General features: G+C 40.5%; 1 protein-coding gene across 2 annotated transcripts in view; it reads right to left on the minus strand.

The window, feature by feature from the left end:
• SKIC3 (SKI3 subunit of superkiller complex) overlaps window positions 1-26495 on the minus strand; it is a 75260-nt gene that overhangs the window by 12987 nt on the left and 35778 nt on the right. For both annotated transcript variants that reach the window (XM_072139746.1, XM_072139755.1), the window contains exons 19-39: window positions 26156-26332; window positions 25544-25688; window positions 22609-22687; window positions 21878-21939; window positions 21408-21464; window positions 21049-21117; window positions 18851-18925; window positions 18406-18547; window positions 18161-18254; window positions 16437-16514; window positions 16029-16153; window positions 14279-14402; window positions 13284-13505; window positions 11727-11799; window positions 10824-10877; window positions 10631-10742; window positions 8723-8851; window positions 8332-8456; window positions 6442-6600; window positions 4724-4876; window positions 1185-1312 (exon numbers count right to left, since the gene is read on the minus strand). In XM_072139746.1, the coding sequence (XP_071995847.1) occupies window positions 1185-1312; window positions 4724-4876; window positions 6442-6600; window positions 8332-8456; window positions 8723-8851; window positions 10631-10742; window positions 10824-10877; window positions 11727-11799; window positions 13284-13505; window positions 14279-14402; window positions 16029-16153; window positions 16437-16514; window positions 18161-18254; window positions 18406-18547; window positions 18851-18925; window positions 21049-21117; window positions 21408-21464; window positions 21878-21939; window positions 22609-22687; window positions 25544-25688; window positions 26156-26332 (2382 nt within the window). The remainder of the gene's footprint in view (window positions 1-1184; window positions 1313-4723; window positions 4877-6441; window positions 6601-8331; window positions 8457-8722; window positions 8852-10630; window positions 10743-10823; window positions 10878-11726; window positions 11800-13283; window positions 13506-14278; window positions 14403-16028; window positions 16154-16436; window positions 16515-18160; window positions 18255-18405; window positions 18548-18850; window positions 18926-21048; window positions 21118-21407; window positions 21465-21877; window positions 21940-22608; window positions 22688-25543; window positions 25689-26155; window positions 26333-26495) is intronic.

The raw sequence follows: 26495 nt of genomic DNA on the forward strand, positions 1-26495 counted from the left end.
AATAACGACGACCCTGTAGTTTAAGTAGGTATCTAAGCAGGATCTTTACAGAGAGAACAATAGACATGAGTTATAAAAATGGGGAAAATACAATTTGGTCATTCAGGCCATTGGGGTCGATGGTATCTAGGGTAAAGGTCCATCTAGCCTATCTTTGAAGGATAAATTTGTCCCAGTTGTCCCCTCTCGTTGGATAAGGAACAGTGTCAATCCTCATAAAACGCAAGGTGATTGCATCACCATTATGGTATGTACAGACATGATTCGCAAGTGGTTTGTCTCTCCGGTGTGAAATGTCACCCAGGTGTTCCCCTACTCTTCTGCGTAATTCTCTGTAGGTTTTCCCTACGTATTCTAGACCGCATTTACAGGTCACCTTATAAATAACACCAGTACTCTTACAGTTTATGTATTTTCGGATGTTATAGATTTTACCTGTAACGTTACTCGTGAAGGTTTTACCTGTCTGCATGTATGGACACGCAATGCAGCCTCCACATCTAAAATTCCCTATGACCTGCCTATCCAGCCAAGTACCCCTTGGTTTAGGTGCTACAAAGTGACTATTTACAAGTCGATCTTTGATAGACTTTGTTTTGCGAAAGGTAATATTCGGCCTGGGACCAACGATATCCTTGATGTCTTTATCTAATGTCAAAATGGGCCAGTGTTTCTCAAGGATCTTTCTGGCCTCCTCTGACCCATTATCAAATGTAGCTATGATTCTCAGAGTATCATCCCCTTCTTTTTTGGTCTTAGATGGATTTTGTAGGAGAACAGTGCGACTCTTATCAAGGCTACTACGGCAAATTTGTAGGTGAAATAAAATCTTTCCAAAAGGAATCGCATTATCACGAAAGCAGTGCAGAACTTTTAATAGATGCATATTGGTAAATTAGATGATATACTGCAGCCCACTTACACACACATTACAAACATGAGGGAATCTGCTGGGTGGAATAGTTTAGTGTAGTAGTCTGTAAGGCACAATGGTTTAGTGCAGATGTCTTCTGTGCACTTCAGGATAATGCAGTTTACCATGCCGAGAAGGTTAGTATAGTAATCTACGGTCTGCTTCCAGCTTTATTTTGTGTGTGTTGCGCCCCCGGCATCCTGAGGAGACATCCTCAAGATAGATCATCAACAGTTCTAGCCCAGAAAACCTTATAAATGTTAAATCTTACCGGGACCCCTTTGTGCTGAACTGTAGGATGCCTTGAAGGAGAATGGCTAATGGACAAGAGGTCATCTTTAAAACTTCACTTGTAGCCTCCTGTAGAAGTGCTGGCCAGCGTGTATCTGGGATCTTGGCCTGAAAGGAACCGTAATTCAAGCAATACATTGATATATATCACAAATTGTAAAAAAAAAAAACTTACATGCACAGGCTTTCTAGGTGATCGGACATTTGGGAAGTGTAGAGTTGCTTTGGCTTTATTGTAACGTTGAAATATTACTTTCATGAGAATTTGCATTAGGTAACCAATCTGTAGATCGGTTCAGTGTGGAGACGTCGGTACCATGTTCTGTATGGTAATCCAATGTACAAAAACATAACATATACGGTATAAATTTGAGTACAAGGCAAGTTTTTCAGTATAATTTTTGCTTGGGTGTATAAAAAATAAACTCAGTACTTACCTTTCTGAAACCCCCAACAGGTCCTCTTCTTGCTTCTTGTGCGCCGGCAGCCCACATACTGTGATGTCAGACGCTTGCTAACATAATAGTGTGTATGTTGCCAGTGTGCACGGACCTGACACTGCAGGTGCACAAGAAGCAAGAAGAGGACCTGTGAAGGGTGTCGAAAAGGTAAGTAAGCATACTGAGGGAAGAGGGCTGGTTGGCTATACACTAATCAGGACAGTCTGGCTATATACTCTACTGGGGATAGGCTGGCTATCTACTACCATGGACTGGCTGGCTATATACTACTAATGGTGGCTGGCTGGCTATAAACTACTGGGGACAGGCTGGTTATATACTACTTGGGGCAGGCTGGCTAAATACTACCGGTGGCAAACTGCCTTTATACTACTAATGGCGACAGGCTGGTTATATACTACTGGGGGCAGGCTTGCTTGCAGGCTATAGTCGGGGGGGGGGGGGGGAGAGGGGGAGGCTGTGAACAATGTCTTTCCCATCCTAGGCTTATACTCAAGTCAATAGGTTTTCTATTTTTTTTTCTGGTAAAATTTGGTGCCTCGGCTTATACTCCACTATATATGGTATATATAATGAGAGAGAGAGAGAAAGAGAGAGAGAAAGAGAGAGAAAGAGAGAAAGAGAGAGAGAAAGCGGCTCATGTAAAAGGATGTCTGGCATTGTCTTCAGTAGTGACCATGAGACTTTGGGTAATGTACAGTATAATACATAATGATGAGAGTTTAATAGTATTATGTAAAGAATCACATGTTTTAGTGCATATAACATCTGCCCATGATTTGGGACCCTCGCCTCCCCCGATTTTTCAAAAAGTGCGAGGGGTTGGCAATGGGCATGGTCTTCTGCTGTACTACAGATTCATAGCTGGCATCGATAGAGATTTCATAGTGGTTCATGATGTAAGACAAATCTGGTGCATCTTTTGGCACGTTAATGTAACTTTTGACCACCATTATTTGTGCCACTTTTCTGATCCCTTTTATGTAATCCACTCCTGTGCTCCACTGAGCCACATCCATTGTTGAAGAGATCACCAAAAGAGTCTAAACCTAGGCATGTGTTAATTTTGTCGTATTTGGATTATCATAAACCATATATATATATTGAGATTCAAGGGAATCTGTCAGCAGTTTTGTCCATGCACAGCTGCAAACAGGGTTATGTATTGTTCATGGAGATCTGTGTAATCATACCTTTGTGTATGTAGTAAATAGTGACAGGACTTTGAAAAGTGAAGTTATAGTCCAGCTTGGCAGCTCTTGCAAGGGCTCTGGGCGGGTCAACCTTAAGAGCTTTCTGCTCTCTGCACTGTGCTGCTCCACAGCCCCTCTCCACTGCTAACAGTAGGAGCTGTATCAGGATTTTGGTTACTTACAGCATTTACTTAGAGCAAAGGGGAGGGGCTTTGTAACACACTTCACTGCAAAGAAAAGAAAGCTCTTCAGGCTGAACTACCTACCTAGAGCACTTGCAGAGCAGCAAACCTGGATTAAAAATGCACTTTTCACTGCCCAGCTGCTACTTAATACACACACTCAAATATATGGTTATCTAGCTATTCATTGCCAATACATCTAGCACTGCCTGAAGTTTATTATGGTCAAAACTGATGATAGATTCCCTTAAAGACTCATGCTACATGGCAAATTTTGCAGCAACTTAGGTTATCCAGCCAAAGGTAATTGTGGCAACGTAGTAAAACCTGATATGAGGTGGCTGGATGACCCTAGAGCTGGAGCCACTAGGAAGTACAATTTGTCTTGTAGAAAGTAAGCCCTGAAATGGCCCTGTGTATGAAAAAAAAAGTTCAGGATTTTGTAAAATTATGAGTAAAGATGGATGCACAAAAACAGGAAAGGGCTGCGATGTTAAGCAGTTAATAGAGACACATGGGAAGCATGACAATGTCATAACTATGGTCTGTGTCTACCACTGTTAGCGCATAAATACTTGCAGTTATTTCCAAAATCCATTAGAACAGAAATGGTGGTAACACTTATAATAACTGATCCCATTTATTTCTTACAGCTGAAATAAATAGTTAAACAGCAAAATCACAAAATCACTCGTCTTTATATTACTATATACTGCAATAAATGTCTACATCATGATGCAAAGGAGTTGGAGTAGATTACCATAAATACAATGTAGCAATAAATATTTAAAGAAATCGTTCTCTCGGCTTAGAGGTTTGTACAGTTAAAGCTCTGATCCATTAAAGGGCAGGTTAGAGACTCAGGGATTACACAGAGATTGTTTTAGTGACTATTGAGAGATGGATGCAGACCACAGGAGTGCACTCAGTTACTATTCCTCTGGACTGTAGTCAGGGCCTCACACTGCTCTGATGCATACGGTAGGTTTTTTCTTTGATTGTAAAAATTAAAGGGAAGTGTCAAGTATGTTAATAATAATTCTTTTAATAACAATTCCTTTATTTATCTAGCGCACACAGATTATGCAGTGCTGCACAGAAAACGTAGAAATGGATAAAAGGAGAGTTCTTTACAAAAACAAAAACCCTGCAATTTCATAACCTAGTATGTAGAGTGTATTGTTACTTACTCTAAAGAGAACCAAAATGTAGTAGTCTTATATGCAGAGTTTGTAGTCTACAAGTCAGAATGGGTTAATTTAATAGTAGAAGTCGGAATGTGCAGTAGTCTACAATACAGAATCAACCTACTATATTTATGGCAGTCAAAATAAATGTGGTACATTATAAGGCCCCTTTCACGCTAAAGTTTATGGTGCTGTATGGTATCCGTACGAAAGGCAGCTATCACTCGGCCATCATTCTAGTGCATTGTGTATGGGCATGGTACGGTGACCACAACGTGCTTCATTGTACCGCAGCCGGAAAAAAGAGCATGCTCTATCTTTTGACATAGTCATGGCGAGCCTTTGGAGAGGAGCGCTCCCCTTCTCTAGCCGGCGTTACAATATGACCAGGAACCACCCCAGACAAGAATACGTTAATGTGAGAGGGGCCTAAGACTACATGTCTGCACCCATGCTACTTTCATACACGTTTACTAAATCTAACCATCATACGTACCATACAAACTTTAAGTGCAAGTAATGCTAAGCGCAGTAAGCTTGAGAGTTTCCCACTCCAGTTTCCGTGTTGGGATGCCAGCTGTAAACCCTTCCTATAGCACATCTCTGCATCCATCATCATTCCCTGGGACTGGTAAACATCGGCTAACCACTGAAAAAAGAGCAAAATGATCAATTTAAAATTAAAATACAAAAGGTTTTCACCACAAACTGAGATTGAAGGAGTCTCCAACAAGGGAAGTGAATCAAGTACAATATTTACCAATACACTTGTACCCGAGCCCCATAGCAGAGCTGTGTCCATGGGGCCTAAGTATGAAATTTCAATAAGATAATGTGGATTTTACAAGGGAATCGGCATTGGAATTATGGAATTCCACCAATAATATGATCTGCTGGTTTATCAAAGACAAGTGAGGAGATGAAAATGGAAACGTCCTTTTAGATTGACTTCTAAATTGTTTAGAATTTCTAAATCTCAGGGTAAGAGACTATTATTCCGTGATGTGACGTGAGTCACAGCTTTTCTTTAGTTATAATACAATAGTAGGTGATTTATGATGTTGCTCATAGGATTGCTAAAGAAATAAAAGTTTCCTTCATACAACAGCTGTGCAAAACCAGTGTGGGCAGCAAAATGAATCACCCAGAGCAAAGTTTTTCTAGTACAGGCTAAATGAAATTTTCTTTTATACATTACAAATGACTGTAGAACTGTATCTTGAAGTCAGAGACTATGAAAAATAAATGTATAATTATATAAAAGTACATAGTAGTACAATATAACTTTCAACCAACATATCATACAAATAGAATAAATGAAAAAATATATATATATATTAAAAAAAATAAATAAATGGAACAAGGATCAAAAAGTGTAAATGGAGATAAAAAAAAATAGAGTAATAAGGCTTCTTTCAAACAAATGTGTGGTATGCGTAGTACAGGTTCGGCTGGAGAAGCAGAGGGATAAGCGCTGCTCATTCCTCCTTTCCCCACGGGTACGCCTGGTGCCCGGCTGTATTTACAGGAGACCAGTTTTTTCTACCAGACCCGGTGCCTGGAAAAAAATTTTGGCTGCAGGTTTTACCTGGATACAAAAAGGTTGGGGAGCAGTGCTCTATGGAACAGACACCATATGGGATTCCACCAAAGCTGCTAGCAGTTAGCCACTTCAAAATTTCAAATATAGGCATCCTCTGCTAAGCTAAGTGTGCACTTGTAGTAGGGAGTCCCGAGAGATAGCTTCTGTCTGACTTATGTCTATCTTATGTTATGGGCAGCACATGCGGTCAGAAATGACAGCTCAGAAAAAAATCAGAAAATACTATGATTTATGGAAGGAACCTATAAAGTAGGTTGTAGTTAAAGGTTGTTCATGCAATCTACTTGTGGGGGGAGAACTTTGAGGACAAGCTCAGCCATATTATTGTGTGGACTGTGGATACTTGACTTGGCAGACATGAGGTCATGTGTCTGCTTGTAATAATAACAATCTTAAATTTATATGGCGCCATCAAATTCTGTAGCGCTTAACATCCTTAAGTCTATTATAAGATATTCAAATATAGACAAAAACTGATAGATGATGGTATTGTGTTGAACCTAATTCTCTTGGATATTACAATAACATATGGAGCATCTATGGTACATAGGAAAGAACCTGTAGCTTGGACGCCCTCTGCTGGGCACGGCGCAGAATCTTAGCAGACTTACATGCCAGGCAGGCAGTGAATTAGGGTTAGACATCACCGTCTTCTTCAGCTCCTCCAGTACAGGCTCAGGTAACGCAGCTTGGGACTGCAGCAGCTGTCTGAACTGCACCTGCCTCAACAGCAGAAATAAGGGTGCTTTGTCCGGGCAGGATTGTAATCCCTAAAACATAACGAATTCAATATAGAGACATAAACAAGTTAGCTTTATATGAGGCAACACAGCTTAAAGCTACATGCACTCGACTGGCTGCACCAGATCACGGCCACAATAGAGGACTATGGCACCAGATCACAGTGCGGTGAGAACATTTTGTCTCACCCCACTGCACTGCAATAGATAGGATCTGTCCGTGGAGGCTCCGATTTTAATGCAGAGAGGGGTAAGGAGAGCTCACCCTACCCTCTTCTGCACCCGGCAACATACCCGTCTGGGACAAGGCCCGGGTGAACACACAGTCGTGTGCATATAGCCTAATAGGTGTATGATAATTTGCTACACAAGAATAATGCCAGGTCTTGCTAAAGGCTCTGCAAACTATTGAAACAAAACATATACACTAGGGCATTTTTCTCGACTCATCTACAGATTTTTAACAGTAAAGACATGAAAAAAAAAAATCACAATTTCTGGATGTGCTTTGTGAGTGCTTTTTGCTCTGCACACCACTGTTCCGAAAAGTGGACGTGAAACCCAAGCCTGCTGTATTTTTATAAGCCTGTGCCAGAAGAGGTTATAGCTGTAATATCCGCCAGGTCTGACAAGGCAGAGATGTCATTCTTGCGCACAAGAACTGCACCAGATTTACTAAAAGGCTGGAGCCCTTAAAGGAAACTTACCACTTGGAAATGGTCGTTCTGACCCACACTAACCTGCACATAAGGGGAGCTGAGCAGGTGCAGGCAAATATTTTGGTTAAACAAATAACAAATTGGATAGATTATAACTATAGATTCTTAACTTTGCTAATAACCCACTCGGCGCTTGTCTCTACGTCACAGCGCTTGGGCATTAGCATACGAGTGCCGTCCCAGCCTCCCCCCACTCTTCCTTCTACGCTCCTAAGAGCCGTTGACATTACGAGGCCGCAGGAGCATTAGAGCATGCGCATCGCCGGCTCTGCGTGCTATCACGAGACTTTGGCAAGGAGACTGCCGAAGTCTCGTGGTCGACTCGCAGGGTGGCTGCGCGTACTATCGCCGATAGTAGGTGCAGCTGCCATATGAGCCGGCAATCCGCATGCTCTAATTCTCCTGAAGGCTCTGTAACGTCACCACCTCTCAGGAGTGTAGAAAGCAGGGTGGGGGAGGCGGGGATGGCACTTTGCATGCCTCCCCTCGTATGCTAATGCCCAAGCGCTATGACGTAGAGACAAGCGCCGAGTGGGTTATTAGCAAAGTTAAGAATCTATAGTTATGATCTATCCTTTTTGTTATTTGTTTAACCAAAAAATGTGCCTGCACCAGCTCAGCTCCCCTTATGTGCAGGTTAGTGTGGGTCAGAACGACCATTTCCCAGTGGTAGGTCTCCTTTAATATCCGGAGTGGGAATGTTAAAACTGACACATCATGTTGCCAGCTCTTAATAAATTCCCTACAGTACCCTGGTGCAAGCAATTATGAAATAGTGTTTATTTGTTCAAAAGCAACTTGGAAGGTTATTCATAGTATATAAGATACTGTATTGATATAGGCCCCTCCCCCCTCCCCCCCCCAAAAAAAAATACACTGGAAATTTAAAGGCCAGTACTTTTGGTCACATGATGATTTAGGCAATCATAAAATATTCAGGATATCCAGATCCTCCATCAGCTGTCACATCTATATACAGGGCATACAGTGTATATACAGTTGCACTGTACCTTTAAGCAGCGTATACAATACACAATATTACCTTGGTGCAAAGAGCCTCAGCCTCCGAGAGCTTGTTCTGATCCTTCAGTGAATAGATGGCCTGATACAATGACCAGCTCTCCAGGGACTGGCCATAACTAGCTGGCAAATTACTTGATCTTTCAACTGCACATACAGAAAATATACATGTAAGTATATGGAATAGAATGATGTACAAGACTGACTGCACACATTATATAAAGAATCAATAAGTTACAATGAGGTTCTAAAATTCTCTAGTGACAGTCAAAGCCAAGCAAGTATTAGTCCTGCAGCGCTCCCTCTGGTGGTAATGTAGTATTACATGTAGAATGGCATGGGCAGCTCATGTCCACTAGAAGGGTATATAGTGGGGTATTTGTACATGCATGTATATAACAGCAGGTACTTACTCTTGGATTTCACAGATGCTACAAATGCTACACCACAGTCATTGCTTTTGGTGAGAATTTTACTAAAACATGAAGCAGTCTTCTCTGCTTGACATGCAGCCATCAATCCAGCCCATACTGCCGGGTTATCTGAAAAAATAAAAACATTTGGAAATGAAAAGTAGTACAATGCAAAAATATACTATATATTATGTATATATACATATTTTATTGCAGCAGCCCCCACCATTATAATTAGCAGAGACATGATGGAATGGGACCTTTCATACATTTAAGGCTACATTCACACCTCGTTTAATGGATATGTTCAGCGTATAAGTTAAGAAAGCTCCTGGCATATAACCTGAATGTACCCATAGACTATACTGCAAAGGCCTCATTTTTGCCTCCATCTGACCAGTATTTGTATTTTCCTGCAGGCAACACAGAATTGAAAGCTACATCTTTCCATCCTGCTGCGCAACATATATACTCAGCAGAGTCCATAATAGTCTATAGAGGAGAAATGCGAATTGCATCCATCCCTGGTCTCCGCTGAGTGTACTCTCTGGGAGGTCCCAAGTGATATAACTGTCCATATAAAGACAGTAAAATCACTGGGGAAACACCTTAAACATCATGTTTACTCCTCCATCCGCTTTCAGGGGAAAAAGACCACTTTGATGTTTTCAACTGAATGAGTATACAGTCTTAGTCCTTCCTCACAGGGAAATGTTGGGAATCAGCCCAATGTATGCTTATAACAGAGGGAACAGACGTGATGTGAATATAGCCAAAGCCTACATGACCTTCTGTTCGATGTTGCTATAGATTCAATTATGCTCTTCTTATGCTCAAACCATAACATAAAATAAATTTGGGTACAATGAAATGTAGATAATTGATAAAACTTTTACTGTAGCCTTGTTACAACAATCTATCTGTAACATTTCGACCCTTAGATCTTTTTCAAAAACTACTGGCGCTGAAGAGCATAAGAGGGAAATATTCCAGCGTCTCACGGCGTGTGAATACATACATGTGAATGCATGTAAGTTATGTGACAGATGGATCTGTGCTGTATGTTCTGCACAGTTGATATGTTGTACCAAAAAATTACAGAAGAGGGCACTGCCGTTTACACAATGAATCCCAATGTATATCTGGTTATGTCCAGGTCCAAACATACATTACTAAATAAATAGATATTGATAAATTTTATATGAAAATATGTTTTATGTGAGACTGGTTGCCAGGGGAAACATTTCTGACCATAGCGTTTACAAGTTAAGGCAGGGAATGTGTTAATAAATTCCTTATATAAAGGCTTCTCTTCCAAGACAATATTAATACTAACGTCTGTAAGGACTTTCATCCAGAAAACACATGTTAAGAAAACTCTAGGGCTGTAGAATTTTAACATGTGACTGGTTGGGTTATTCCTCTTCTCATCTCTGATCTGTATACTTGCACAGCATCAGCCAGGGGTTCATGTTTTAACACTAGTCATTACATCATTAATCACTTTTTCTTTTTTATAAAAGGCTGAAATATATGGTATATTTATAAGTAAGAACACACGACTTACATACGACCCCTAGTTACAAACGGACCTCTGGATATTGGTAATTTACTGTACTTTATCCTTAGGCTACAATAAACAGCTATAACAGTTATCACAGGCGTCTGCAATGAAGCTTTATTGTTAATCCTGGTTCTTATGACAACCCAACATTTTTAAAATCCAATAGTCACATAGACCAAAAAAAAATTCTGGCTGGGGTAACAATTATAAAATATACAGTTTCGACTAAAATACAAATTCAACTTAAGAACAAACCTGCAGAACCTATTTGGTACGTAACTCGGGGACTGTCTGTATTTGTATAACAAAAAAAAAAAACATAAAACTGTACAAATTGTAAATACCTGGGAAGAAGTGCGCAGCTCTTTGCAGAGTTTTTAGAGCATTCTGCTTCTGGTTGTCAGTTGTCAGACACCCGGCGGCTAACTCATTGACTGCTGTGTACAATAGTGATGTCTAAGAAAAACAACATTACAGTAAGTTGCCGAAAATCTGACATATGCTAAATTTTGCAACTAAAAGAACATAAGCCCTTACCTTTCCTTGACTCAGGTTCAGTGAATGTGCAACAATTCCGGCAGCTGCTCCTCCCTATTCAATAAGTGATCACACAATGAATATATAGGAAATTGCTTTAACCAAAGCCAAACAACTGAACTATATAATGTCCATTTATGTATTTGTTTACTAGTATAATTACTATCTTCCACTTGTAACATAAATCTTATATTAGTATAGATGGGAGGTCCTAAACCCCGCGCCCATGTGTTGTGATAAGATGTATGATATAAATGTTGATGAATAGTCAGCAGTCCACTTGATACCACTCAACCAGGTACTAATCCAGGACAGACAACCTTGGTTCTTTTTCCATAGAAAAAGCCCAAATAGCAATCACCCCTCATTCCTTCTAACTACACCTCATTTAATCAACCTAGCAGTATGTTTTGAAGTGTGGGAGAAAACCAGAGGATCCGGAGGAAACCCACGCAAACACAGAGAACATACAAACTCTTTGCAGATGTTGACCCTGGGACATGAACACAGGACCCCAGTGCTGTCTATAATATATATTCCTACACCGTGGATAAATCTGTTGTGATCTAATACAGAAATGACTACCGTGTGGCATATCTCACAAGCCTCAAGACTAGGCACCGCAGCTTCATATAGTCAAGCAGTCATTGTGAAAAATTATGTAATGTGATGGTTACATAACCAGATAAACCTGATCCATCCACAAGTTAAGGTTACGTTCACGTGTTGCATTTAAGTTGCATTTATGTTGTGTTAACGCAACATACTGTATAAATTGTGTTAACAAATGTGTTGTAGCATGTTTGTGTAAACACTATGTTAACATAATGTAAAGCCAGTCCGGGTGAGCACACAGCCTTCTGAATGAGCCCTTAAGTACAGAAGCAATTCAATTCTGCTTACCCTGGCATTCCTGGGAGCATACTGAGGCACAATTCTTGATAAGAGAGACCACAACTCAGGTTTCCCTGGATGGCTACATGGAAGAAACAATGAACGATGTAGATTAAATGACAAACACAGCTATTGCTCATTCTTTGAAGATTAGTATAATGACAATAGTAACCTCCAAGAAAATATGCAGGAAAATACATTATACATTATAACATTACATATAGTGAAGTAACTATTCCACAGAATTCCACAGACTACAGTCATTGAATATTATATGAAAGAACATGTATCTTTTTTTTTCCTGTTATACTTTCAACTTTTTCGGACGCAGTGAAAGATTTAAGACTTAGTCTCCCACCCAGCAAAGTTTGGCAGGAGCGAGTTTTTCAAGTGTTGCTGAATTTATCTTTGAAATACTGATGTTCAAGTAAAAAAAGGGGTGCATATTTTTGGCGCAAAACATCTCCACTACCCTGCTAGCACAATAAAATGATTACAATATGTTGCTCAAAAATCTGCAACTTTTGTTTGACTGGAAGAAAAAAAAAGTTGCAAAAAAACAACAATCAGATGCCAGTTTTATCACTTTCTAATGCCACAAGCACACAGCTTGCTCACGGACCCCATAGAAGACAATTCTGCAGGGTCAGGGAGTGATGAGCAGGTCCTATTCTTGCCAGTATCGCTACGCAGAGGTGGGAGGGGTGAGCAGCACAGTCGTGTGCACATAACATGAGATAAGTCAAAGAGGACCCCAAAAATAGACTAAAGATATATGACCCCCTATATCGATTTTTCCAAGACAACAGTCATACATAGAAGTTATTAAAAGAGTTGGTCACTTATACTAATCTTTATCAGGGTAAGAATATAGCCCTAATAAAAGGTCACTCATTTTATATTTAACATGTTAAACTTTGGCAGGAGCTGTGGCTCACATACGCAGCAGGACTCCGGTCTTCCTGTGACGTCCCGTGTCAGTGCTGTATGCACGTGCCCTCTGGGATAACCATTCCGATATCAGTGGTTGAAGGGGCATGCCACCCCTCCAACCACCCCGGGAAGGGGGGGGGGGTGTATACAGTAATTACTGCACAGCCACCTCCATCCGCTGGTAGCCAGCACACGCGACAAGGAGACCAGTGAGCATGAAAATATAATAATAGTGACCCTATTAACGTCTTATCCTTCCCCTGTTAAAATTTTTTTATAAATGGCTAACCCCTTTTACGTCATGTAATACATAGTGAAACAGAAGTTAGCAATTCAAAACCATTTTCTTTTCCATCTCTGCAAATGCAAACTGTTCCTTAAGGTGCGGTCACACATTCTCGGCCCGACCTCTTATGTCTTTCCAGTGAAATGCATGTGATCGCTAAGCAGCACCCAGTGTCTTGTATTGTTGAGTGCTGGTTACCAATTGTATGCATTTTACTGGATCGGGCTGAGCGCTGCTCCCCATGTGACCACACCCTAAATATAGCAATTATCCCAGATGGTAAAGTTACTCTGGTAGGTAATATCATGCAGTGTCTGTCTTTATACTAGGCACTGCAGCACACTCACCTGTGTATAGCTTTGCAGGCCTGCCTCTGTACAGCTACGTTCCTCCCTTGTAAAGCATATATGGCAGACGTAATAAGGCATCTCTCATAGACATCATGGTCACTTCTCACATGCTTGAGAAGCTCATTAAGAGCAGCTGTTGCCAGAGTAATGTCGCGCTTAGCTAGACCCAAGGCGCACAGCGCGTGCAGACTTTCCGTGTTGGGCTCCTTTAATACAGAGCTGTAAATACAGAGGAAACAAATCATTACATACATAATAAGATATTGTTCTTAACCATACAATTACCATGGATATGTATTTGCAATAAATGATCAAGTGCAACCCTAAAGAATCCTGATATCTGCCGTTCTGCAATTCGGTTGTCATCACATGCTGCATTATGCAAGTATCAAAAATATATATGCTTGTTCCATCAATTAAAAGACCAAAAGATATCCAAAAATGTAAATAGCCTAAAAAATAGGGGAAAGCTCATCTGATTTGTGAATGTATCCACTGGGACATACGGAATTCATATTGTCCTTTTGATATACGCTGGTGATCTATAAGCTTCTACCATGTAAAACTATTTGGCCAGCTTGACCATGCTGTGGCAAACGACGGAGATAGTTATCGGTCAAAGGCCCAAAAGTCTAAAGACTTCTAAGTAAAAGTAGACATCTCAGCACTGCCCGCAGAAAAGAGTCACTGGGGCACATTTGCGCCAGTTTTCTGTTGGACTTTGCACATTCTTTTGTATGCGAACTGCCTGCACATGTATTTAAGAAGGGTCCACGCCACATTTGTATCGCGGCTGCACTACTCTTCCCGTAACACAAATTCATAAGAAAGTTTGCCAGAAATCCTGAATCTGGCATGAATCTGCAGGGCAAACTGCACTGATTTTAGTAAGTGTGCCCCACTGTGTTCATCTATTCAGTGGCTGAATTGTTGCAAAAGTTTACAAACAACTCACACTTGATGCAAACAGCTTTAGGTGAGAGACAACTTACCATTTGAACAAGAGTGTTTTGGAGGACTCCGTGTCGCCCTGGTTGTACTCAATGACTGCCATTGCGGTCAGGATGTGAGCTTTCTCTTGCTCAGTCTTGGCAACAGATAAGGCAGTCTTGTAAACTAATAATACATAAGAGAACATAACATAAACATGTAAAACGCATGTAAAAGGCTTGGTGTTTGTCTATTTAGCAACATTATGAATAGACCTAATGAAGAGAACTAATGATAGCACAAAGAACGGAACAAAAGATGTACAAAGATGTGGATAAAGGCTTTCATTCCTCTCATATGTCCCTAATGAATAGGACCATGACTATAGGCACGCTGCACTGATATCAAAGCTTGTTAGTGGATAGATCTGTCTAGCACAAGACACCATAATTAAACGGCTTTCAAAGCAACTACCGTACATTAACCAGACCTTTACATACATCCACATACAGATACTTCTACCTGAGCTGACAAAAATGTTTAGTGCAGAAAAAATATTCATGAAAATATTTGACAGTGAAATTACTTTAACCATAGTTTAGGGAGAATCCATAAATATGTCCCAGATTACTGGTCTGAACCAGGGGATGGTCCACTGGGGCTATGTACTGAATATTACAAGGAAACTTTCAGTTGTGCTCTTTCTGGTACTTTTACTCATAGTGTGTTTTCTCTATAGCACTGCTTTTTCCCAGCTGATTTTGTGTTGTTGTTTTTCATGCATCTTAGTAGACTTTTTAACCTTTGGTTTATGTGTGTTTTCATACTTTTTGTGTTGGACCCTTTGTTTATTGGTCTACCAAAAAAACTTAAAAGTGTGTCCTTCTTTTTAAAAACAAACAATAAAAATAATGTGATAAAAAAAGATTGCCAAACATGTATGAAGAGAGAAAAGAGAAATATGTTAGGAATAGAGGGTTCCTTAAAATGGATTTTAATTGATTCTCCCCAAATAAGTAGATAATCTTTTTTATTACTGTTTTAATACTTTTAAGGAACCTTTCAGAGAGGCTTGGGGCACTAAATCACCCACAGGTGTGAACTGCCCTATATTTACTCTGTCTGGACCTACTCTGGTCCGTACCTCCTAGCGCCTATGCAGCAATTCAGTATAGCGGGGTGCATGCACAATAAATACTGGGTGTATTACCCTTCATTGAAGTAACATACAAGCGCAGGAAGAACCAGTGAGTCTCTAGTTAGAGAAAATTTACCATCAAAATCCATCATGATAAACCAGGGACACTTATTCACAGATCCAGGTGCCGTGACTGTGGTAATCTTCTTATATTTGTTAGTCATGGCCTCCTTCCTTCTAAAATCAACTTATAAAATATATTCTGAAAGAGCACTTCCTCCCCTCCCACTGTTTGTTCACTGCTGCCGAGATTACAGGAAGTTCAGGGGAGGAGAAGACTGAGTAGTGTAACAACAGCTTGTAAAGCCAGAGCACAGAGGGCTTCTTTAACACACCCATAGCCCTTTAGGCTCATTAGCATAATGTTAAAAGTTTATTTTAGAAAGAAGGAGACCATGGATAAGAAATATAAGGTTTATCAAGCCCAATTTTGATGGTAAATATCCTTTAAATATAAGGTTGTTTCTTTTGCACTACAGCACTGGGCAGAGGTGATATAGGGTGGATTTGGGACACTAAACCACAGATCCATGAAGACCTGGCTAGTGTCTCAAATCACCCTCAGAGTTTCCCTTTAACAACATATTGAAAACAAATGATCCAAAAATAATTACCTCTAATACTTTCCTGCAAAAGGCCCTTCTTGAAATAGGCAAGAGCCAGTCCAGTGAGGTCATCGTACTCTGCCAGTGGTGTAGACATATAGGCTTTGATGGCTTCATCATACTGGCCTACAGCACTAGGGAAGAGGAGGTTCACTTTCATGTTATGATTAAAGTCAATTCTTAAAATTTGAGCATAAATAATATAAGCAATGTACAGAATAATTAAAATGTGACCAATTATACAGGAAAGCCAAATCTTGAAAGTAATTTTTATGCATTTCCCGAAACCTATTGTTGTAACATCATCAATATCTGCTGCAACCCTTATTTGACGAATCCCCTTTTATGATTGGGAATTGACTCATTTAGTCCATTTATTATTGCATTATAGAAATACAGAGTTGAAAAATAATTTACCATAGTGACCGTCCGTAATGTCGAAGTGCAAGATGATATTGGTCTTTGTCGTCAGTTTCTCGAAGAATCAACACGGCTCTAGAAAAAAACAAAAAGCAGTAAAATAACAACACCTTTAAAAAGTTCATCAGACATGGCATCACAGATGACTACAATGATAGAGAATGGGTATTTTCTAGGGCTCTGTTCACATCCGCATTGCTGCTTCTTATTAATAGTAGCTACAGCACTTCTAGACCTGGTATAGAATGGACACCAGTGGAGCCTGACAGGCACCATAACCCATAATGAGGCCCATTGGGTTTCAGCAAGATGTCGCTTTGACACATAAAACGACATACACTGCAATGCAGGCTGTTGATGGACATGAAGGCACGAAGCAGCAATGAAAATAAATTACCAGTTATACCAAATAAAACATATAGACCTTCATTTTGATTTATGATCTGGTTAAATGACAGAGGCGAGATTCATTCCTACACATCTTTTTCTGACATGTTGTGCATGAAATGAACAATACTACAAGAAAATGGAGATATAATGACCTCCTCATTAGAAGCCAAAGAGGTACAGCACTCTGGAGTGCACTGCGTCAGTGACATTTAATGACGAGGATATGCCAGATAACATGGGAAGATCAAAGGGTGAAACTTCACTGTCATCTCTACTAACTCGTATATAGCTGATTCTTGAAAATCACATTTTGTAGAAGGTTACCTTAACAAAAATAAAGATCAATGTAAAATATTTAAAAATTCATATGTAACCTAATGGCAATTCATAAATAATGTGGAAACTATGGGCTCATATATCCCCAGACCCCTACCACTGTACAACCCAATGTGATGGCAAAATGCTGTGGTCTTCATGTGCTTTGGTAAACTATTGTATATAAGCCTACATTCACAGGCTTAGCAAGCTATATCTTTACATCCTGCTTCCTCCTGCTGAGAGATGTAAATGCTCAGCGGAGACCAAAATAGTCTATGGGGGGTGGGAGGGTCGGATGTAACTTTATATACATCTATATAAACATCCACTCCTGACCTACACCGAGTGTACACTCAGGGAGGTCCCCAGATATGTAACTGTAAATATAAAGAAAGTTACATCACTGGGGAAACACCCTGAACATCGGCAGCAGCCAATCACTGCCTGCTGCCAATATTCGCTTCTCTTTCTGCTTTCAGCGAGGGAGGACACCGTATCCCACTGTGTGAGCATACTGCTAGCACCGATCGCGGATGTTACTGGTAAATCTTTGCTGCAATATGCAGCAAAGACTTACCAGCTATGGAGAGGGCTCAGTCTGTGAGCCCTCTCCATGCACCAGAACCCGACGGGCGCCGTTCTAAGCAGTAATCATTGATCACAAGGAAGGACGTTTATCGCTGCTTCAAAGCCAGTTTTCTACGCCAGTTCCGAACTGGCGTAGCTTTGCTTGCTGCCCACGTTGCCCAACGGATGCATCAAGAGGCCGCTATCATACACCGATGCAGGGGAGCCTGTGTATGATAAATCTCCCCCAAGGTGTCTATGAGTTTTTGCGATAATTTATGAAGCATCTGGTTGGTCAGAATGTCCACGAGTAGACAAGTAAATTGACTACTACTGTGATGATGGAGAGTCTATAGATGGATGAAAAACTCAACATGGCACAGGGAGCAAATACCCAATATAGATGCATTCAGATGTCTATAGACTCCCTGTCTACAATGTATTACCTTTCGTGGGATTCCTTTGCCTGTCGTTTTAATTTGAGATGATCATTTAGATAACCCAGCATCTCAAATGCAGTAGAATCGCTTTGTATTCGCTCTAGAGACAGGAGACAATATATTATGTAACAATAGACCAATATCATATTTGTCCATACTATAACTGAATTCGTACTGTGTATCCATCTACTAACTAACTCATTGGAAAGTAATAGGTAACATCAACTGGAATGTAATGGCTGGTAAGTTACCTGTGTATTTGTTTAACGCTAGATGAGCGGCGGTGATGGCGTTCATCTGCACGATGTTATAGCGATAAAGCTCTGTTTTCCTGTTGCTTTTATCCAGGAGGGTCATACAGACCCAGTGAGCATATCCCTTTGCTCCTTCAGTCTAAGAAAAGACATAACAAAACTATACCTATGAGTAAGTAGAGGAACACGAGTAGCTGGACTTATAAAATACTTTCCACAATACAATATACAAAACATTATTGTATAGCTCTAATGTATAGAAAATAATTAAATGAAGATATTGTAGTAAAGGGAGACTTATGAGACTGCAAGAAATAGTTCATATAGAGATAGTACAAAATGCTGAATGGCATAACTCAAACTGTGCCTCACGTTGGCTTTTTTATTTTTTAAATTTGTCCTCCCATCCAAAAGGAACAGATGGGGCGCACAATACACTTACATGCATACTAAGCTCGGTCGTATGCCGGAAGAGATCCATCGTCTCATAGCTTCCAACAGTTTCTGCAATCAGGGCCTAAGGAAATAACAGAAATGTGTGCAATAAGAGAATCTTACTATATTTAACTAAATGTACAGTTATTACCGGATTGCAAATACCCCATGCAGGCAGCACGTGTATAGACATAGCAGAGGCAAACTTGAAACGGCTATATATTCTGTAACAAGATTTTTCAAAGAGTAGAATCTCCCCAGTAATATCACACCAAGATTGTGATTCTAGGTGCCACAGAAACCAATGATAAACTGTCACGGTTGCAATCTGGAGTGCGATTTTTATCCACAGCTTCAATTGTTGACTGTAACAATCTTTGCCTCTTAGGCATTAGCCAGCAAGGTGGCTCAGTAGTTAATACTACGGCCTTGCAGCGCTGGGATCCGGGGCTCAAGTCCCATCCAAGTCAACATCTGAGTTTGTATGTTCTCTCCGTGTTTGCTATGCATTTTCTCCAGGTCCTCTGGTCTCCTCACACACTCTAAAAACATACTGGTAGTTTGATTAGACTGTGAGCTCCCAAGGGGACAGGGACTGATTTGGCAAAAGCTGCGCAACGCTGCGTAATTCGCGTGCCCTATATAAAGGAATAATTATTATTGGGCACCTCGAAACACAATCCTGTTGAGAAATTATTTGCTTTAAAATGACAACAGAACACTTGTGACACCTAGAAGCACAGAGTACAGAAGTTATGTGCTCAAAATGTGCCCCCTCTCCATCCTGTCAGCTGAAGTCAGAATGGAGAAAGAGATGCAGGCAGACAAAGCTCACAGTTTGCACAAGTACATGCACCCTCTGCATTTATAGCTGTTTAATTTCTGTGAACCCTTTGGACTCTTGAAATGTTATGTGCATATGATTTGTATATGAAACCTGTACACATATTATTAGGGGGGAGGGATTACATTGTCCTGGAGCTTTGCAGAAGGCCCAGCTAGATAAGTACTCTGGTAGACATTGTGGAGCCCCTGTGTAGTGTCTGGGGGAGGAGAGGACACTGTTTACCCTTTGGGGAAGGGTGTTAGGGCATGACCACTAACTATGTATTCCTTCCCCCCATGGGCTGATCATAGAGTAGGATGTAAAGCAGATGCGATCCAGTTGTTGTTGTGTCTTGAGTGTTGTGTCTGGGAAGCAGCTGAGGCTGCGGCCAAGGCTGAGGTGAGGCATCTCCCATGCTTGCCTTGTATTTGTGGATTACAAATAAAGAAACTAAGCCACAACTGGACTGTCTGTGTATTGAATCAAGAACCCGTGGAGTGCCCCATCATAATGAGCTTACAAATTTTTTACATATTTTGATGTTTTTATATTTTTCATATACTTTCTGAATGCTGAGAATACCATAAAAAAAAGCTTTGACTATGGCTGAAGCTGATCAAAGTCCACTCTACCAAAGGAATACAAGACCCCATCCGATGTTTACCCATCTCACAAGAAGGATTTACAATATTATATACACTTCAGGGAAAACAAAGCCTTTGCATCTCCAATGCCCATGTAATAATTTACCAACCAATGGACTATGGACATTACTTCTTTATCCCTAAGTAATTAAGCCCAGGTCTTCCCTGTATAATACTGTGTGATACAAAATAAAGCAGCTCACATCTGCCTTACTTTTGATGGCACCAGTTCGCAGAGACTGAGATATTATACCATACGTTATCTCGGTTTGATTTCTCCTGAGCTCAACTCTGTGAATGTTATCAGTCATTGGAGAACCTGAGGTTGTGTGAACAAGGGCAGAACTTGACACTATAATATAGATGCCACTCTGCACTAGGTTGTACCTTAACATGAGGACATATGGTGCTCTACCACAGAGATGGATTGACCCAGCAAAGTACCAGAGATGTCTCCATTTGGTCTAGGCCCATCATAATGGTTTTCAAAATATTCAAGACAAATTAAATGAACGGAACAATCACTTGACACTATGGTCTATTTCCTGTAGGTTGATTAGATTATTAGATGATACATCTTACATTGGGGATGTTATGGTTGAGGGGTGGACCCTCAACATCAATACCTCTGGTAGACCCATCATACCACAGTCCGATGCTGGGGTATGTCAGTAATACATAATTGCTGTTGTCTTATAGTATTTTATAGGCATTTAAGCATACAGATCAGCTTACCTGCCCAATCCAGCATCTTACATATGACGGATCAAGGGATTGGGCTACTTTGAAGGCTTGATGACTTAGCTGTGAAAACAAGTGAAATAAAACTTATGAATGGTTGAACACTGCATAAAAGTAGCATTGCCTAGAAGAGTAAAAGCAGTGAAATAGGGTACTATAGGGGGGCTGTTCAAGTTTATAAGATATTATCGCAATATTTCAGCTTGTAGCAGTCCATTCTTAAAGGTCGGATACACATGTATTCTGTAGGATGGCTGCGGCAGAACTGCGCTATTACCATCAACCCTTCAGGGCTTATACACCAGAGAAATGATGTACAACTCCTGATAAATGCTCCCCTGTGTGTTACTTACCTCAATATTTTCATTCAACAAATACAAAGCACCCAGGTTAGTCCAAGCAATGGCATTCTGCAAAAGATGGATAGAGCTTGAAATCAGCTTTATCTTGATATAAAGATCATACATTTTGAATAGCTGCCAGACAAAAGACTTGACAAACCTGTCCCCCTTATTACCAGAATTATAAACTTGGATTGGCAAAGCATGTATGGGATGAGCATTAGGCATAGGGTAACTCCCCACATTGGAAGATCGGCCAGTGGCTTCAGTTAACATCAGTGTATTATGTATAACCAGGTCTTACACTCATGATGGGAAATGCAATATCAAGCATTGGCACTGTATAAGACTGTATAAGGTATGGCAGAGTACTTAGTAAAATGTGAAAATCCTGAAGCTCCTCTGAATGCTGCAATCTTTTAACTGGCCACAGCCCAGACCACCCCTTTACAGTGGGTCGGAAATGCAGACCTAGTACTCACATTCTGCTGACACTGGATTGATTTGATGAAAGCGTGTTGTGCAAGGGCCTTATTGTTAATATCTAGAAATCAAAAGACATGACAAAGGGTTAAGTCAAATATTCCACCATCTCAGTTTAATCCTTTCCTGAGATATTCCTATGGTCCATGGTCCTTCATCTGCTGAGGCTTATGCCCATTCAGTTGGGCTTTGTGTGGGAGACCACCACAGGGGTCCTAGACTATTAGGGAGAAGAGCTGATGATTAGAGCTGAGCAAGTGTATTTGTTGATTCGGAAAGAATCCAGCAATTTTCAATCACGAACTGAATCCAAATAATATGGCTTGGACAAATGATTAGCACGGACGAATTTTGTACATATAGGACAATAACAGAAGTCTGATACTGGTACATTAAAATCTCCATGGATTAGAATGGAATTTTTATTGTTTCCGTTATTATCGTTTTAGTAAAAAATAAAAATAAAAAAAATGGTAAACAATTAATGAAATAAAAAATGGTCATAACCAGAGAGTGCATAACAATTTCCAGAACAATTAAACCAATATTGGTTCGGAAAGAAACGAATCAGACTGAATCATACAAAACATTCAGTGCAGTTTGAGTGAAGGGAATCTTGGAAGATCCATTTGTCTCTACTGATAAGGTTGGAGGTCACTGCTCATGGGACGTGCCTCTACAATATGTCAGTATATAACATTGTAAGAATGAATGAATGAAACAATCTCACCTTTCGAGCAACAAATAACACCGAGTGCATTCCAGTACTGGTGGTTACTGCTCTCCATCATGATTGACTTCTTGATGCACTAGATAGCAAATAGATTCAGAAGAAATTACTTGGGATGTGAGAATTATAGTCCTTCTCTGTCATATTCCCTTACCTATGCTTAAATTTGCTGAGACCAGGTCAATACAATATTACAATATTCTAGCAATACCCTTGATATGCTACAATTCGTAACACAACCACGAGATTACCTCACATAATATCATGTTTTATCATAATGTAATATCACGTACAGTTGTTCATCATCCACAACTGGGAAAGTACAGGAGGACACACATTCTAAAATCAACATCTAAAAGGAATTATATTAAGGTCTCTAGGGGGCGCTACCATAGCCCCTCTATGCTGTAGCTTCACAGGACTTTCCCCTCCCACTGTGTGCTGAAACCTCCTGTGCTGCATTGATATTACATCAGGCGGAAGAAGGGGGGAAAGTGAGACAGTGTAACAGCCTAAGAAGCTACAGTACGGTTGAAGGCCTCTCTTCCCGACCCGGATCATGGTATCTCACACATTTATGCACCACTGGTAAAGGAATCGGATACTACTATCCCAGCATTCATTACGAGATTTAGTTTGCTCATTATCTACTGAGGATTCTATTTTGCCGTGGATACTCTCCAGATGGTACCGGGTCCCTACCCAATTATATGCCATCTTTCCATCAGTCTCAGACTTATGCTGCCACTGTGAAACGTCCAGAGGAGACATGGTGCCCATCGAGGGGGATGCAATGAAATCAAACCCTTTTGGAAGCATACCGTACTATTTCATGCTCCACTGTCGACAATACCCCAGAAATGACTTTAATCTCAGTGCTCTCTGGCTTCACTGGAGTGCAGAAGAGAAACCTATTACACTACGTGATTCCAAGCCACTAAAGATCCTCCACATCCCCACAGTTCATGCCTAGGCCCAAGAGATGCTAACAATAGCTCAGCAGGAGGAGCGATCGGCGGAGCCAGCCTGTACACAAAGTAAGTACCTGAAGGTTTGGCAACCTTGGATGCTGTTTAAAGACCCTAAGAAGCTACAGTAAGAAGAGGCTCTGGGGGGGGGGGGGGATATTAGCATAATTTTAAATGTTGATTTCAGAAGGACGTTGGCCATGGATAACAAATATAAGAACATCACCACAGTAACGGTGCCGGGATCTATGAGTAAGTAGCCCTGGTTTATCCTGCTGGATTTTGATGGTAGCTTTCCTTTAAATAAAGTTTCAGGCATAGGACACGGGAGGTGCTTTAACTAGAAAGACTTAACACAATTCTAGCTCAAGAACCACTTAGTCTGAAACAGCACTTGTGTTATTGTAATGAAGCATTAAAAGTCAGAAATGTTTTCTGCAATGTGTTCATTATGTCGCCAGGCTGCGTGATGGCTTTTGTTAACACAGAGAAAGATGGCAAATAGAACAGCACAAGCTGGCAGGCGACTTTTATCACAATATGGGGTGTGACACTGCATATTATAGAGGCTTATGGGGAAAATCACAGCCCAGAACAAGCCTGCAGTACTTCCCGTAATGTGACAAAGGATGAAAGTCATACAGCCCCGGGAATAACAGCGGCTGATGACTGATGGTGGATGTTATTAGGAGCTTTTTATACAGTTTTATGAACATTTCAACACAAATCTCAAATGTGTTACTTAGTAATCAATGACAAATAACTTATAAAACATGCAGGTTAGGTGAACCTGACACTACAAGGCTCCAGGAGCAGAGTGATCCCCAGTGTCGGTGCAGTTCTGCTGTTTCATGGCCATAACTTTCCCATTGTTTCCCATTTTTTTCAGCCAGGGAATTCAAAAACCTTCAAATCCATCACATTCCTGTTGTTTTGTTCCTTCCCAAGCAGACTAGATAAAATGATGATTTTATTCTTTAGCTAATCTATTTAAATACACATACACAGAGACAGGGAGAGGAGATATGTATTTTTATAACCTCTTCACAACCACCAAACGACTATTTACATCCTAACTACACAGCACATGAATAGACAGTGGCACCTAGAAACACAGTTCTGGTGTTCAGAGTTCCTCCACAACCAAGGGGATAGCTAGCTGGAGAGAAGATTTAACTGCTGAGAACCCAAGCAATCCAGTAGAACGTGTCCCGGAGTTCTCCAGAGAATGGGGATCCCGTTCTCGCAAATGGATGGAGGGGTAGTACGAGCATGTGCCCTGCCGCACCATTCGCCGTCTATATGTGGTGCTGTGCTCGCCTATTTTCGTCATTCTCACTTTCAATGGAATGTCAGAATACTCCACCCATCAGTGAGAACAGGATCCCCATTCTATAGAGAGTTGGGAGTCCTGTTCTCATGATTGCATAGCTCCCGGCTGTCATCACCGATCAGCTAGTAATCCCCTATTCTATGTAAATCACTTTGATGTCTCTTTGATTCGAAAGTTTGTTAGATCCTAAATATAGTGCATGGATTTCATACATCCACTGGGGGCATCCACAACAAATACAGGCAATCTTCAGGTTACGCACCAGATAAGTTCTGTAGGTTTGTTTTTCAGTTCAATTTGTATGTAAGTTTGAACAGGTATATTTTGTTTTGTCTATTTTACAATTGGATTTTCAAGATTTAGCATTGTTATGGGAACAAGGATTTACAATAAAGCTTCATCATAGACAACTTTGGTAACTTTTAAAATGTAACTGTAAAGTATAAAAACTTTTGCCTAGCTCTGCACTAAGCCAAAATTGTATCATTTTTCATCAAACAAACAATAATATTAATTTGCCAAAATGGGTGTAACCCTTAAAGTCGGGGACTGTCTGTACATCAATGTCAAATTTAACTAGATCTATACAATGTTTTATAGTGATTACCCTATGTCCTAAATATAACAACATTACCTGCACAGACTTCTCCAGTAATTCGCTCTGGTTACTTCCAGCCTGGTCAGAAAGCAGCAAGTGCTGCGCCTGGTAGTAATAATTGATACCAAGATCACACCATAGGTTTGCAGAAGATTGAAGCTTCAGTGCTCGCCCATAACACCTGTAAAGGGGAACAGTAGACCACACTGTAATTTTAATTCTTCCTTTTTTTACGAAACATTATTGTTATAATATATGTTACACTGTAATATATTACACTGTAAATGATAAAACTACACAAAAGACTAGGTTCACACAGTGTCTAGGGTACGACTGAGTGTACAGAAAAATCCAGGCTGCTGCACATGGATTCAATTTAGGTCCAACTGGCACCAGATTTGCAGAAATTGTTTAGGTTGCCTTAATCCAACAAATTAGCGCATCATAATGAGTGTGTAAAGTTCCATGTCCTACCTGAATAAATCGATGGTCAGGTGTTTGCTCTGCCTTTCAATTTTTATGCGACAAGGGAAGAGAGACCTCTGCTCTTGTGAGTAATGGGGGCTCCAGTGTTGAGACCCCTAGCATTCTGAAACGTATATATATATGCTAATAAGTTGTTATAAAAATAAGTACATAAGTTCTTACCTTCCCCCAAGTTCCAAAATTTCAGATTTATTCAGTAGCTTTGTGTCAGTATTTTGTCCCACAAGGGCTCCTAAGACATTAACTCTGACTTTGATTGGAGAAACCAAATGGAGGCAGGTGCAAGAATCGCCAAGAAGTTTCCAAAGACATAAAAGGTCAGGACGCTGCTGAACAGCTCTGGATAATATGATGAAAAAAAAGACATTTAACCCAATATGAGTGATAGGCATCAGTGATAGGCATACTGCACGCCCCCCCATTTCCGTCGCGTGCATGCCGATGCGCCACAATCCGATTGTGTGCGCCAAAATCCCGGGGCAATTCGGGGAAAATTGGCAGA

The sequence above is a fragment of the Engystomops pustulosus genome, chromosome 1 (genome assembly GCF_040894005.1).
Source record: "Engystomops pustulosus chromosome 1, aEngPut4.maternal, whole genome shotgun sequence".
NCBI lineage: Eukaryota > Metazoa > Chordata > Amphibia > Anura > Leptodactylidae > Engystomops > Engystomops pustulosus.